We start from the raw sequence: 15,313 nt of genomic DNA, 5'->3' as shown, positions 1-15,313 counted from the left end.
GGGTGGCGTCAGAAATTTATGTTTGATCCTGAAGGCATGATGCATCTTGTATTGGCGGTAGGACCATCGTGTTTCTTTACCTTTGCCAGCATTATACGGGTCTTCGCTACATCAAGGGGGGTCGTAACCGCAGCTGCAAAACCACCTGAGTAGTAAAAAAAAAAAAAAAAAAGAAAGACACAAAACAAATAAGACCTTGTTGGGGATTGATCTTACGGTCCAGTTCCCACAACCTCTGCCAAGACGTCTTAAAATGTGATGTTTATATATAAACTACATCAAACATATGACGGTTAGTTCAGCTCCTGACCGTGGAGGGCCGGTTCTCGGGGGCCAGCGTGCTGCTCCTTTTCGGCAGCAGTTTAGCAAATTTTATATAGGCTACACATGCGAATGTAAAGAAGAAGAGTGTTCTCATTCACTCCCTGCAAACTCAGCTTCAGAAAAGTTGTAGAACTTTTCATCATACAGTGATTAAAAGGGTTCTCTGGTTTCAGGTAAATGAAAAGGAACTGTAAAATAAAAAAATAAAAAAATGGCCGCTTTCTTCCAAAACCAGCGCCATCCTTGTTCACAGGCTGTCTCAGGTATTGCGGTTCCATAAAAGTGAATGAGGCTTAGCTACAACACCAGAAATAATCTATAGACAGGTACGGTGCGGTTTGGGAAGAAAGCAGCCGACTTTTTTCTAATCCTTGTTCACTTTTTATACATTGTAACTTCTTAAAAATGTCCTGAGAACCCCCTCCCATTACTGAAAACAGCTTAAAAATGTCCTGAGACCCCCACCGATCACTGAAAACACAGCATGTAAGCGCTCAGCCCCCCATGCATGTGCTGAATAGAAAGTCTCTGGGCCCAATTCGTTATTGCACTGGAGCCACTGGTGTTTTGCGCCATATTTTTCAATTTGCGCCTTTTTTAATGTGTTCGTCAGTTTTGGGTCTTCCAGATGTTTTCTCTCGACTCATCACTTGCAACTTTTCGAGAAGTCCCAATTTATCGCAAAATATACTCCAGTCCACCCACCTCCTGGAGTGTTTTATCTGCCCCCAAAATATTTGGGTGCAAATTTTGTGGCTTTTTTCAAGGGACTCGGCACTATAAAATTGCAAAATGGGGTAAAAGACAAAGATAAAGAGCTTTTTTTTATTATTTTGTGCCATTTTTTAATCAATTTAGTGCAAAGAAATAATACTACAAGACAAAAAAATAAGAAAAAATTAAGTAAAAATAAATAAACTGCTAATGATGAATTGGGCCCTTCAGGTCTGTAGACCGCTATGTGCTTGTCTAGGTAGGAGCTATGCTCTTCGGGGGAGGTTCCAAACCTGGACCCAACCCCGCTTTAGAGGGGCTACAATATATTAAAAGTGAAAAAAAAAAAAGTTACACTTTCAGCCTCATTTTTCTGATTGGGTCCATCGAATTTTCTTTTTCATTTTCTTAAAATTTTGCCTGTTTTGGAATCCAATATTTCTGGAAGATTTTCCTTCTGCCTTTAAAGATTTATTTTTGCTGATGTCATGCTGCTTCTCCACCGCCCAGATGTTTTGTCCTCCATTGTTTTTGCATAGAAGGGTTTTTTTTATATATATTTTCAGCCTGTAGGCGCTTGCAGCAAAATTTTTTCCTCCCCTCCTGACACTATTTAATCTGCGCTGCTGTCAGAGATGTCACCCGGGCGGTGAATCATGGCCTTACTGCAGGAGTCGGAGAATGCCCCGAAGAGCCGCTCGGGGCAGACAGCTGCTCGGTCCTTCTCGCCACTCTGCAGCCTTTTTACGCAGAGCTGCGCGCTCTCACCGGGATTACAATGGGGGGGAGGCAGATGATTGACACCTTCTCGATTTTAACCAACGCAATTTGTCAAAAAACAAATTGGTCATCTATCATCTTAATACAACTTTTTTTTTTTCTCACCTATTCTGTACGGTGACCTCCGGATGCTAAACAACAACTTTAAGAGAATGCGTCCTAAACAAACCGGCTTCTCGAAAGAATGCTGCACACCCGAACCCAAGACGCCTTTTTTTTTTTTTTTACCTCCTCGCTAATGTGTTTTTCCCCCCTCTTTTCCTAAGTTTCTCATATAATCCTTTGCACCTGCAAAAGCTCCACAGACTGCAGACTGCCAAGAATCGACCGGACGGCTCTGCTTCCATGACCAGAGATCCTGGAATGAAAAAAAAAAACAGAAGAGAAAGAAAAATGCATAACAAAAAAAAATGGAGGAATGTTACTGAATGTTTCAGATCATCTGCGAGTGGGTCGATTTCAAAGATGGGAACTGACGTGGAAGGTCGGGCAAAGCATTCGAGGTCAACCTTGGGAAAGCCTCGACTTGCCAGATGTTGTGGAACTACAACTCCCAGGCCAGTAGGGGGCAGCATTTATGGATTACACACAAACAACGAGTAATATAAACAGTGACATAATAAAAAAATAAAAAAAGCGTTTATTAGATACGTATTAGAAAAGTATGTTACAGTAAAACAATTGTAGTCTTAATACATTTTTCTCTCCCGGATTTAATGTTTCACCCAATTTTTGCAAGATGCCTGACAGACATTTGCCTCCATGGTGACAGCAATAAATGTCATCGTGGGCATTCAGTTAATTAGGTTTTTAAAGAATCATTACAGTACGGACAAAGGGTGCAAAGGAAATATTACTGCTCTATTCACTTCTATGGGAGCAGTAGTGAGCATGCTCAACCAATACACAGTGGATAAGCATGCCCACTACTACATTTTCGGGATCAGTGTAGGTCCTAGTAGTCAGATCCTATTGATCACCCATGCTGTGATTAGGTGCTAAATGTTGCTCATAAGACAACCTCTTTGACACTGTAGTCGTAGTCGACTGTTTTAGCTCTTCTGATTATTTTCTGATTGCATTTTTTGCGTAATTTTTACTATATTTCTTCATATATATTTTATTTTTTAATTTAAAGGCATAAAGAAGGTATATCACTTAGGAGTATACACCGAATAGAGGAGACTTAATTATAGTGTCCGGTTTTGCCACCCAGGACAGAAGTACATGGTGCTTGTTCTCGAGGTATCACCCCCTTACCTTTACCATGACCCTTGGGCCAATCCCGATCCTCTTATCTACTAAATACACCGTTTCTCCAAGTTACTTGCCACCCAGTTATAAAAAAGGCTAGGACCCATCAGAGCTGGGTACCCTCTCCCCAAGGGCCACATGATCTGCCTCTATGGTGTGAATATATTAATCAATATTAACCAATATTTCATACACTGAAAAAATATCAGGATGTAAACACATTTTTACTTGTGAACGATAATAAATCCTGACATCACCCAACAGTAAAGAGAAACAAATGGAAATTTGCACACGCTAATCCCTTTCTGACAGTTAACAAAGACTTATAAATATCAGGGTTCCTGACAACGCCCCGGGGCGAAACGTGTGCTAATGTTTAATTCGTTACTCTATGGATATCACTGTACCGTGTCACTGCTATTTACCAATGTAAACTCACCCTTGGAGAACCTATCGGAAAGTATTCATTAAATGCTAAAAGGGAAGGTCCACCAGCACAAACAATTTTTTTTGTAAATAGTTTGTTAACATTCCTCTACAATGAAAAATGAAGCTTATTTGCTACCAGTCTTCCTTAAAAGACTTCTATGGTTTAGTGCACGCAGTTTCTACGCAGGCTCATGTGTCAGTCTCCGTGGCAGGAAAGTCAAAATAAAATATGACGTAGGGAACAGAAGAGAATGTGCCTGCATGATCAGACTACAGAGTGGTTTGTTTGTAGTCTGTAACCATGGAGACCAATAGAATCTTCGTACAGAAAACAGCAGGATATCTTTTAACCAAAACTTTCGGCAAAGTTTCTTTATTTTTTTTAGTTGCTCCAGTTCATTGAAGTTAAAAAAATAAAATAAACGACTACAAAGAGCAGCTCGGAAGGACTCCACATGTCCATGTGTTACACTGATTAACCCTTGATTTCTCAGCAGATTACAAATGATTGTTTAGGGGACCATCACTGATACAAGTTCTTTTCAGGAGGTCCTTCAAATGGAAAATCCCTTAAAGGCAGCCATCGAAACGTAACCTCCTTTCCAGAGTTTTCTGGCACCTCACTCTTCCGCATATGGAGGTGAGAGACACTGTTGACGGATCATAGACAAGTGCGCATCATTTCCGTATCTGGAGGCGAGAGACGCTGATGACGTTGCATCTACAGGTTACCGCGGTAGTTCTCATCTATGTGTCCGATTGACCTTCATTGGTGCCTCTTACCTCCCAATGCAGAACTGAGAGGCCCAAGAGAACCCCTTTAAAAGTGACATCAGTGGCGTATCCAACGCCTCCGGAACGGTAGACTTCATTCCTCCCCGTTCTGCCTAGTAAAGATGACGTGTTCTACAGAATCGGCTGTTTTCACATCTTCCATATGGGAGATCGGTCACGTAGAAGTGAACGCTCGGCCTCCTCTCCATAGTGGAGGCCCCTAAACACCACATTAACCCATTATAGGTTTCCTCTACAAATAGCTTCCAAGTCTCTCCACTGTACAGAATCATGGATAATATAAATTATACTAAATGTATAGGATTCACCGGACACACGGCGCTGGAGGACGGCGCTCTTTTTATACGTTGGCCGCATTTTTCATGAAGTGCTAGAGTTCTTTCCTTGGATTGTATGGGAAGCACAGAGGAAGCCTTTGAGAAGCTTCTGGCTATGAAAAGCTTTTCCCCATAGAGCACTTACGGATGGTTCTGGTAACAGCTTGTGTTTCTGGGGAAACTATTTAGCGGAAGAACTAATGGTCCTGACAAAGTGACTGCGACAGCACAAACCGGTGACATTCCCATTGTGCGCCTGAAGGAGGGGAGTGGATCCTATTCTGCTGCCTGTGCGATTCTGTGCTTCCTCCACGTGAGCAGCATTGGAAGCGATCGGTGGGCGACTGCCAACATTAACCCTTCACACCGGCTGCACGGGGCGATCGGTCAGCTTTTCATTGCCCTTTAACTAGTAGAAAAGATTACTAATAGTGATGAGCGAACGTGCTGGGATAAGCTGTTATCTGAGGATGCTCGGGTGGTAACCGAGGGTCTTCGGTGTGCTCGAAAAATATCTCCGAGTCCCCGCAACTGCATGTCATGATTGACAGCCGCAACACATGCAGGGATTGCCTAACAAACAGCCAACCCCTGCATGTGTTGCGGCTGTCGAACAGCCGCGGGGACTCAAACATATTATTCGAGCATGCCGAAGGCACTCGGTTAGGACCCAAGCATGCTCAGAGAACACCTTATCCCAGCACGTTCGCTCATCACTACTAATTAATGTAGTCCTGTTGAACCAGGCGCATCGTTGCGGTCCAATGCTTGGCACAAAACAGCACCAACGTTCACAGAGTGTCTCGATCAGAGCTGTATGTGAAGGGGGCTGGCTGACATCTTATTTTATTAGCCAAGCCAGCCCCGTCCTCAGTCTACATATCTGTGAAGGGGGCTGGCTTAGCTACTGAAATTACCGGTCGCGTCACACACCTCAGCTCACATTTCAACACATGAAAAGCATACTTGACACTATTAATGGGGGTGTTTTAAGTTACTCCCCCAAACCACACCCCACTGCTCCTGTGAATGCCCCAACCCTACTGGTAACACCCCAGGATGCCCACTTTTAGGTGAGGTTTACATAAACCCAATCATCTGTCAACACAGTTTTCGGGGGACAGTAGGAAACGGTTAGCAACGTCTTGTGTGGTGCACAGGACCAGGAGTGATCCAGCCAGGACCACAGGGGAACTTGGACTAGCAGGACTATACTAATGTTTTTTTGTAACATATAAAAGATCATAGTGACAATAAAACCTGATCGATACTCGTGAGCGCCACCCATGGCAAAACTGTGGAAATCGCTCAGGACCTGGCAGAGGACCCCAATTCTGTATCCTGTATAAGCCGGTTAGGTCGTATCCGTAGCGCACCCTAAAAGGTTACGGAGGTGTAACAAAACACCAAGACCCCAAATCATCAAAAGTGAAAAAGTGGCGATTTGTGCGCTGGTCTTGCTAGAAGACTGGACTGGAGTAAAATGCGCCTAATTCATTCATTACCGTGGTTTTGCCCTGATGAAGCTTGAAACTTCGAAACGAGTTGACCAATAAACCCCAACAACTGATCTTTAGATTCCGGTCTTCTTATCTATTGACGGCAGCGTAATAATAATAACAATTATAACAAATCGCATAAAGTATAAAGATGAGCACCGAGGACAGTGACGTCAGGGAAGCACCGTATAAGTGACAAGCTTTTACGCTCCATGCTATACCCACTGGGCATTCACGTCTTGACCCCGGCCAACTGAGGAAGCATTTCCCAGAAGTTCAGAAGAGGAGATGCCAATTACTACATGGTCACCAGGGAAAAGCTAAACCTCTCCAGAAATGTGTTTACAGATTCTGCTCGGCTTCATGTCCGTCATTCATTAGCGAACTGAGATGATCTGTAGGTGGGTCTGACTCGAGATCGGGTAATGACATGTCTTGGGATTCCCAAATTCTAAATGATGTTTATTTACTAGAAATTATACAAAATAATCTCACATTTATTTTTTTTTGGAACTTTAATACTGATGACCTGGCACAGCTCCATAGGTAAAGGGGCCTTATATAGTACTGCAAGCGCTCTCCTATTCACTTGTATGGGAAACCAGTCGCAGTACTAGTCACAGCCACTACACAATGTATGGCGCTGTGTAAGCGTATAATCACATTATAAAACAGTCCGTCGAATGATTGCAGGTCTAACAGCTTGTTATCTCTCCCAACTTCCCCATACACAGGACAGCTAGAGTAGGCTTACTTTGGGAGCCCCGTTCTCCCTGTATGAGGCTAGGCTTTCTTTGGGGGCCCAATTCTCCCTGTATGATGCATTCTTTGGGGGCCTTGTTCTCCCCGTATGAGGCTATGCTTTCTTTTTGGGGGAACCAGTTCTCACTGTATGAGGCTAGGCTTCAGGGACTCCATTCTCTCTGTATGAGGGTAGGCTTCTGGTGGAGACCCCATTCTCAATATACGAGGCTACGACTGTCTTTGGCGACCCCGTTCTCCATATATGAGGCTAGGGTTTCTTTGGAAACCGCGATCTCCCATGATGGGGCTAGGCTTTCTTTTCGGACACAGTTTTCCCTGTATGAGGCTAGGCTTTCTTTGTGAACTCTGTTCTCCCTGTATTAGGCTAGGCTTTCTTTCACGTCCTTGCTCTCCTTGTATGAGACTAGGCTTTCTTTGTGAACCCCGTTCTCCCTGTATGAAGCTAGGCTTTCTTTGTGAACCCCGTTCTTCCTGTATGAAGCTAGGCTTTCTTTGTGAACCCCATTCTCCCTGTATGAGACTAGGCTTTCTTCTGGAACCCAGTTATCCTTCTATGAGACTAGGCTTTCTTTGGAGACCCCATTCTGCCTGTATGGAGACTAGGCTTTCTTTGGAGACCCCATTCTGCCTGTATGGAGACTAGGCTTTCTTTGTGAACCCTGTTCTCCCTGTATTAGACTAGGCTTTCTTCTGGAACCCAGCTATCCTTCTATGAGACTAGGCTTTCTTTGGGGATCCCATTCTCCCTGTATGAAGCAAGGCTTTCTTTGGAGACCCCATTCTCCCTGTATGAAGCTAGGCTTTCTTTGTGAACCCCATTCTCCCTGTATGACACTAGGCTTTCTTCTGGAACACAGTTATCCTTCTATGAGACTAGGCTTTCTTTGTGAACCCCTTTCTCCCTATATGAGACTATGCTTTCTTCTGGAACCAAGTTATCCTTCTATGAGACTAGGCTTTCTTTGGAGACCCCATTCTGCCTGTATGGAGTTTAGGCTTTCTTTGTGAACCCCGTTCTCCCTGTATGAAGATAGGCTTTCTTCTGGAACCCAGCTATCCTTCTATGAGACTAGGCTTTCTTTGGGGATCCCATTCTCCCTTGTTGACCTTGTTCTCGCTAGAAATTACACGGGTGTCCCACAACAAGCCAGTTTGGGAACATTTCCCTGTACATTGCTGCAGAATATAGATTGGTGCTCCACACGTAACAGGAGCTAAATATGGAAAACAACCTACAGAATCATTGCCAACAAAATCATGGGGATATTATATGGTAATAGGACATTCCATGAATACATCAAGCGTGCACCATCTAGTCTAGCACTATACAATGAGAAAACGGATGTACATAGCTGCTATGTATAGTTTACCATTCTGTACAATGACTGTACTTACTTTCAAAAACTCCCAAAGTGGAAACTGAACAAGAGAAAACGGGATCTAAAAAAAAAAAAAAAAATGTAGTTACAAATAATACATGGGAACAAAGAAGCATTGCACATTTTGCGGACAACCCCTTTAATGCGAATTGTGAAAAAGTTGCAAGAGACCACCAAGCAGGTCTGTGGAGTCGGAGTGGTGGAGTCAGAGTCAGAGTCATGGAAATTGAGGAGTCGGAGGTTTGGCTTACCAACTCCATAGCCCTGCCACCAAGGGAAAGTGGTTGGGTTTTACCTGCCTATTTCTATTGATTTGTTAATCAGATGCAGACCTTGAGAATGGCAAAATCTGTGCCAGAACTAACCCCAATTATTACATGCCAATAATTGTAATGGTGTCGTCTTAGGGAATAAAGGGGTCAGAGAACTTTCCGACACCGGGAACAGAAATTACCGTCACCACCCCCAGTTGGCAACATCTTATCTGAATGGCTGGAAAAGGAGGGCCGATAACTCTTGCCTAAATGTTGGAATAGAGTCATCTAAAAGTCAAGGCCATCACTCTCCAATCTGGTTTCCATATTTGTGATCGGAAAATCGCGAACCAAAGTCAAAGCCATAATGTCCCAAGAATAGCCTACAAATGGTTAAAAAAAAGCCGTGCTGGCTATGTTACACAGTATTATGTTGCATAGACACACTGAGCTGAAAAACTAATTAATACTTTATAGAGATTTTCACTTGACGGTCTCCGGTGGTGAACCAGCATCGTAGCCTTGGGTGGTCCTCAATACGTAGTAAAGAAAACACAATAAAATTCCTGGACTTCTAGAACTGACTACAGAGAAGAAAACGGGTGGAAAGCAGCTTTGTAAAGTCACGAGACCATTAATATTCCACGTCCTGCGCTACACGGCGAGTACGAGACAACATCAGGTCTCCTATCTAGTCTCAACGCTCACGGCGCTGGTGGGAGTCTATTTCCATGCGCTCGGCCTGAGCACGGAGAGCGTTCCACGATGGCTGTTTTACACGTCCAACCTAATGCAACCAGAGTCAGCCTGTCTGCTGGCTCCAGCCTCGATTTTCTGGTCGACCCCCTGCCAATGTATTTTGCAGATGCACGGTCTCTGTGCGCTTAGCACTCAGATCTTCCCAGCAAGTAACACTCAGCAAAAATTTCAAGTGGTTGAATATTAAAAAAAAAAAAAAAAAAAAAAAAAGGTAATAGCATTATTTGGCATTGTGAAAAAAAAAAAAAAGATAAATGTATTTTTTTTTGTTTTTCAAACTAAACTAATTAAGACTTGTGGGTTTTTTTTTTTTAGGAAAACCACTTTAAAGGCAAAGTCTGATCAGCAGCTTGTAAAATAATGTGACATATAAGCCCACTCCCCCTCGTAGACAATCTGTATAGACTAGATCCATATTAGCGCTCCTCAGGGGCGGTGCCTTGGGCAGCATAATTTATTAGCGCCCTTCCAGATGGATTACTGTCCTATAGTATAGAATAGTGAGCGCCAACCACTTGTGGGTAATGACAACGGTGACTTTTCATTACCGCACTTCCATGTTGCTACCTCAAAGTTTCCCTAAGACAACCCCCTGGTGATATTTTTTCAACGCTCCAAAAGGTCGACATCAGGGATAAATTATTACCATGTAGCCCTATGCCTATTGACACTTAAGGGGCCATGACTTAATTGAAAGGGGGGCCAATAATAGAGACATGTTCCCTATAAATAAATATGTTATTTACATCTTCCGGGTCTGCTTCCTCCTTTCCCGGCAGCCATTTTTCTTTTACTGGTGTTATTCTCCCAGACCAATAAGGCCAGCACAGATATTGTTACAGGAAGGGGCCAGGATGGAGTCAGAACGGGAAGACGTTATTACAGGAAGAGGGACATCATTACAGGAAGGAGTCAGGATAGAGACAGGATGGGGAGGCCATTACATGAAGGGGCCAGGACAGAGACAGGATGGGGGGACGATAATTACAGGAAGGGGGATGTCATTACATGAAGAGGCCAGGACAAGAGAGGTCATTACTGGAAGGGGCCAGTACAGGGCATGTCATTACGGGAAGAGGCTAGGACAGGGGACGTCATTACGGAAAGAGGTTAGGACAGAGGACGTCATTACGGGAAGGGGCCAGGATGGGGATGTCATTACGGGAAGCGGCAAGGACAGGGGACGTCATTACGGGAAGCGGCTAGGACAGGGGACGTCATTATGGGAAGAGGCTAGGATAGGGGACGTCATTACTGGAAGAGGCTAGGACAGGGGACGTCATTACGGGAAGAGGCTAGGATAGGGGATGTCATTACGGGAAGAGGCACGTCATTACGGGAAGGGCCTAGTACAGGGCATGTCATTACTGGAAGAGGCTAGGACAGGGGACGTCATTACGGAAAGGGGCACGTCATTACGGGAAGAGGCTATGATGGGGACGTCATTACAGGAAGAGGCTATGACGGGGACGTCATTACGGGAAGAGGCTAGGACTGGGGACGTCACTACGGGAAGGGGCCAGGATGGGGGACGTCATTACGGGAAGAGGCTAGGATGGAGGCGTCATTACAGGAAGGTGCCAGGATGGGGGACAACATTACAGGAAGAGGAAAAAACAGGGGACGTCATTACGGGAAGAGGCTAAAAAAGGGAACGTCATTACGTGAAGAGGCTAGGACAGTTGACGTCATTATGGGAAGGGGCCAGGACGGGGGACGTCATTACGGGAAAAGGCTAGGACAGGAGATGTCATTACGGGAAGAAGCTAGGACAGGGGACGTCATTACGGGAAGGGGCCAGGACTGGAGGATGTAATTACGGGAAGGAGCCAGGACGGGAGACGTCATTACGGGAAGAAGCTAGGACAGGGGACGTCATTACAGGAAGGGGCCAGGACTGGAGGATGTCATTACGGGAAGGGGCCAGGACGGGAGACGTCATTACGGGAAGAAGCTAGGACAGGGGACGTCATTACAGGAAGGGGCCAGGACGAGGGACATCATTACAGGAAGAGGCTAGGACGGGGACGTCATTACAGGAAGGGGCCAGTACTGGAGGATGTCATTACGGGAAGGGGCAGGACGGGGGACATCATTACAGGAAGGGGCAGGACAGGGGACATCATTACAGGAAGGGGCAGGACGAGGGACATCATTACAGGAAGGGGCCAAGACATGGAACGTCATTACAGAAATGAGACAAGACGGAGGGCATCATTACATGGAAGAGAATATGAAGATTTTTATATGTTCTACAATACTACAAGGGCCCAAATATATGCCCATCGTGCAGTTGGGGGCCCGGACCCATCGGACTCTAGTTACGCCAATGAGTACAGGGGTTCATAGCTTTGCAAACAGTAATCATTAAATAAGTTAAAAAAAAGGTTGTTCCCAAAGTAGAGAACCCCATTAAGAGGTATGAAGAGATATGGGATCGGATATACACGGAGAACCAAAATTAGACAGGCAGAATCAGTTCTACAGGAGTTGGATCCATGTAACAGGGGGCTGGATCACGCGTGAAACACAACGACTACTTTACAAAGCCATCTCCATAAACACAGTAGCATAATAACAAATCCAGCACGTTACATTTCCTCGAAAATACAATACTTAAGTACAGTAGTAAATCTAGAAGGGAACGCAAGTGTGGAACCCGATCTCAGTAAGTGCAGGACCGTCTCAGTGCGGATCCATTTCAGGAGCGTCACCGGGGACCCGGGTTCGGCCATGCTCCTACACGCAGCTGACAAGTGGCTGTAAAACAATTGGAATGGTGAATAGTCAATTCAGGACGGTCGGAGGGGAACAGTACTGCAGATAAGGGGAAATAAAGAGGCTTTGTCTGTGTCCATGACATCATGAGGAGCGGAATGTTCCGAATATAGCCTTCGTTTCCTGTCTGTGGTTCCGCACCTGGCACCTACTACATAATAATTGGCTGATAGATGACATTTCCAGTGAGCCATCTTGTATTACAGCATCTGGACGATCCATAATGCAAGTATCCTCCGAAATCCAAAAAAAAACGCATTCCCCATCACAGCGAGTAGACAACGTAGTGTATCTACCACCTACCGGGGATGAAGGCAGCTGTGCCAGCAGTGGTCAGGCGCGATGTGATCTCACAGTTGTAATGTCCTCCATACTGTCCATGAAAGGCACCAATGCAGCCCTCAGAGAAAAAACCTAAGTATCACAGACGTCGGCTGGTCTACAAAAGTCATCCACCGATTAGCATTAGGTGTTCTTAAGAAATGGGGAAATATTAAGAAGGGAGACAAAGCTGCTGCAAAGAGCAACTCCGCACTAGATGGATGGGCAATCAATTTCAATGGGTGCCGTGTAACGCAGGGGACGTTATCAGGAGCCACCAGGGTCTCTAGTAAGTCACTGGTAGATCTTGTGTGCAGGAAAGGGGTTGAACAATCCCTTTAATATAACACGGGGAGTGGCTGCCACTGCTGCCGTGCTGCAACGGAGTCTTAGGTTCAAATCTGGCTAAGATCAAAGTCTACATGGAGGAAATATGTTCTCTCGAGATTTGGCAGGGTTTTTCTTTTCCTTGTTATGTTAGCCATTGTGGCCAAGATTTGGGGTTTCCAGATGTTTTAGGCTATTTTTCTCTTTAAAAAGTCGCTATATCTTTGTGCAATGAGTGGGGGACAGATTCTACAGTACGTGGGGGACGGGTCTGTGAATATCTACAGTACATGGGGGGCGGGTCTGTGAATGTCTACAGTACGTGGGGGGCGGGTCTGTGAATATCTACAGTACGTGGGGGACGGGTCTGTGAATATCTACAGTACGTGGGGGCGGGTCTGTGAATATCTACAGTACGTAGGGGAAGGGTCTGTGAATATCTACAGTACGTAGGGGCGGGTCTGTGAATATCTACAGTACATGGGGGGCGGGTCTGAATATCTACAGTACGTAGGGGAAGGGTCTGAATATCTACAGTACGTAGGGGAAGGGTCTGTGAATATCTACAGTACGTAGGGGAAGGGTCTGTGAATATCTACAGTACGTAGGGGAAGGGTCTGTGAATATCTACAGTACGTAGGGGAAGGGTCTGTGAATATCTACAGTACGTAGGGGAAGGGTCTGTGAATATCTACAGTACGTAGGGGAAGGGTCTGTGAATATCTACAGTACGTAGGGGAAGGGTCTGTGAATATCTACAGTACGTAGGGGAAGGGTCTGTGAATATCTACAGTACGTAGGGGAAGGGTCTGTGAATATCTACAGTACGTAGGGGAAGGGTCTGTGAATATCTACAGTACGTAGGGGAAGGGTCTGTGAATATCTACAGTACGTGGGGGGCGGGTCTGTGAATATCTACAGTATGTAGGGGATGGGTCTGTGAATATCTACAGTACGTGGGGGGCGGGTCTGTGAATATCTACAGTACGTGGGGGACAGGTCTGAATATCTACAGTATGTAGGGGACAGGTCTGTGAATATCTACAGTACGTGGGGGGCGGGTCTGTGAATATCTACAGTACGTGGGGGACAGGTCTGAATATCTACAGTATGTAGGGGACAGGTCTGAATATCTACAGTACGTGGGGGGCGGGTCTGTGAATATCTACAGTATGTAGGGGATGGGTCTGTGAATATCTACAGTATGTAGGGGGCGGGTCTGTGAATATCTACAGTACGTGGGGGACAGGTCTGAATATCTACAGTATGTAGGGGACGGGTCTTTGTCTCTACAGTAAGTGAAGGCGTGAATGTAGCCACAGTAAGTGGGTGTGGGTCTTTGTGTCTACAGTAAGTGGGGGAGGGTCTTTGTGTCTACAGTAAGTGGGGGAGGGTCTTTGTGTCTACAGTAAGTGGGGGAGGGTCTTTGTGTCTACAGTAAGTGAGGGTAGGTTTTTTTATCTCTACAATTACTGATGGCGGGTCTTTGTAACTACAGTAAGTGGGGCAGGTTTTTGTATCTCTACAGTAAGTGGGGGAGGGTCTTTGTATCTTCAGTGAGGGAGGGTCTTTGTATCTATAGTAAGTGGGGGCTGGTTTTTGTATCTACAGTAAGTGGGGGAGGGTCTTTGTATCTTCAGTAAGTGAGGGAGGGTCTTTGTATCTCTATAGTAAGTGGGGGCGGGTCTTTGTATCTCTACAGTAAGTGGGGGCAGTTCCTTGTGTCTACAGTAAGTGAATCTCTACAGTAAGTGAGGGTGGGACTGTATCTATTCAGTATGTGAGAAAGGGTCTTTGTATCTCTACAATAAGTGAGGGCAGGTATTTGTAGCTCTATATTAAGTGGGGGCGGGTCTTTGAATCTCTACAGTAAGTGAATCTCTAGAGTAAGTGAGGAAGGGTTTTTGTATCTCTCCAGTAAGTGGGGGAGGGTCTTTGTATCTCTCCAGTAAGTGGGGGAGGGTCTTTGTATCTCTCCAGTAAGTGGGGGAGGGTCTTTGTATCTCTCCAGTAAGTGAGGGAGGGTCTTTGTATCTTTCCAGTAAGTGGAGGAGGGTCTTTGTATCTCTCCAGTAAGTGGGGGAGGGTCTTTATCTCTACAGTAAGTGGGGGCAGGTCTTTGTATCTCTCCAGTAAGTGGGGGAGGGTCTTTGTATCTCTCCAGTAAGTGGGGGAGGGTCTTTGTATCTCTCCAGTAAGTGGGGGAGGGTCTTTGTATCTCTCCAGTAAGTGGGGGAGGGTCTTTGTATCTCTCCAGTAAGTGGGGGAGGGTCTCTATCTCTACAGTAAGTGGAGGTGGGTGTTTGTAGCTCTACAGTAAGTGGAGGTGGGTGTTTGTAGCTCTACACTAAGTGGGGGTTGGTCTTTGTAACTACAGTAAGTGGCCATGTTAGACTGGCACGTTTAACTTACCTTGTTGTAGGGGACCAGGCGGTAACAAGACCCTGATTTTCTACAGGCTTTGGGTGAAGTGCTGGTATCACTTTAAATTTTACATGTCAGTATTCTCAGCGGCATCACCAAAGGTGTCATACAGACGTGGCTAGTAACACACGGCCCCCCACCGTGCTCCATCCACAGACATAAAATGCATCCCCTATTATCCCCTCTGTACGATT

The 15,313-nt window shown here is 45.3% G+C and overlaps 1 protein-coding gene across 2 annotated transcripts in view; it reads right to left on the bottom strand.

Moving 5' to 3' along the window:
• The window catches only part of SLC25A26 (solute carrier family 25 member 26), a 113,712-nt gene that overhangs the window by 6,015 nt on the left and 92,384 nt on the right, over positions 1 to 15,313 (bottom strand). For both annotated transcript variants that reach the window (XM_077275999.1, XM_077276000.1), the window contains 3 exons: positions 8,273 to 8,317; positions 2,107 to 2,176; positions 81 to 145 (listed from right to left, as the gene is read on the bottom strand). In XM_077275999.1, the coding sequence (XP_077132114.1) occupies positions 81 to 145; positions 2,107 to 2,176; positions 8,273 to 8,317 (180 nt within the window). The remainder of the gene's footprint in view (positions 1 to 80; positions 146 to 2,106; positions 2,177 to 8,272; positions 8,318 to 15,313) is intronic.

This window comes from Ranitomeya variabilis, chromosome 8 (assembly GCF_051348905.1).
Source record: "Ranitomeya variabilis isolate aRanVar5 chromosome 8, aRanVar5.hap1, whole genome shotgun sequence".
In the NCBI taxonomy this organism is placed as follows: Eukaryota; Metazoa; Chordata; class Amphibia; order Anura; family Dendrobatidae; genus Ranitomeya; species Ranitomeya variabilis.
Note: the sequence above shows the minus strand (reverse complement) of the source record. Positions and strands in the feature narration are given on the sequence as shown.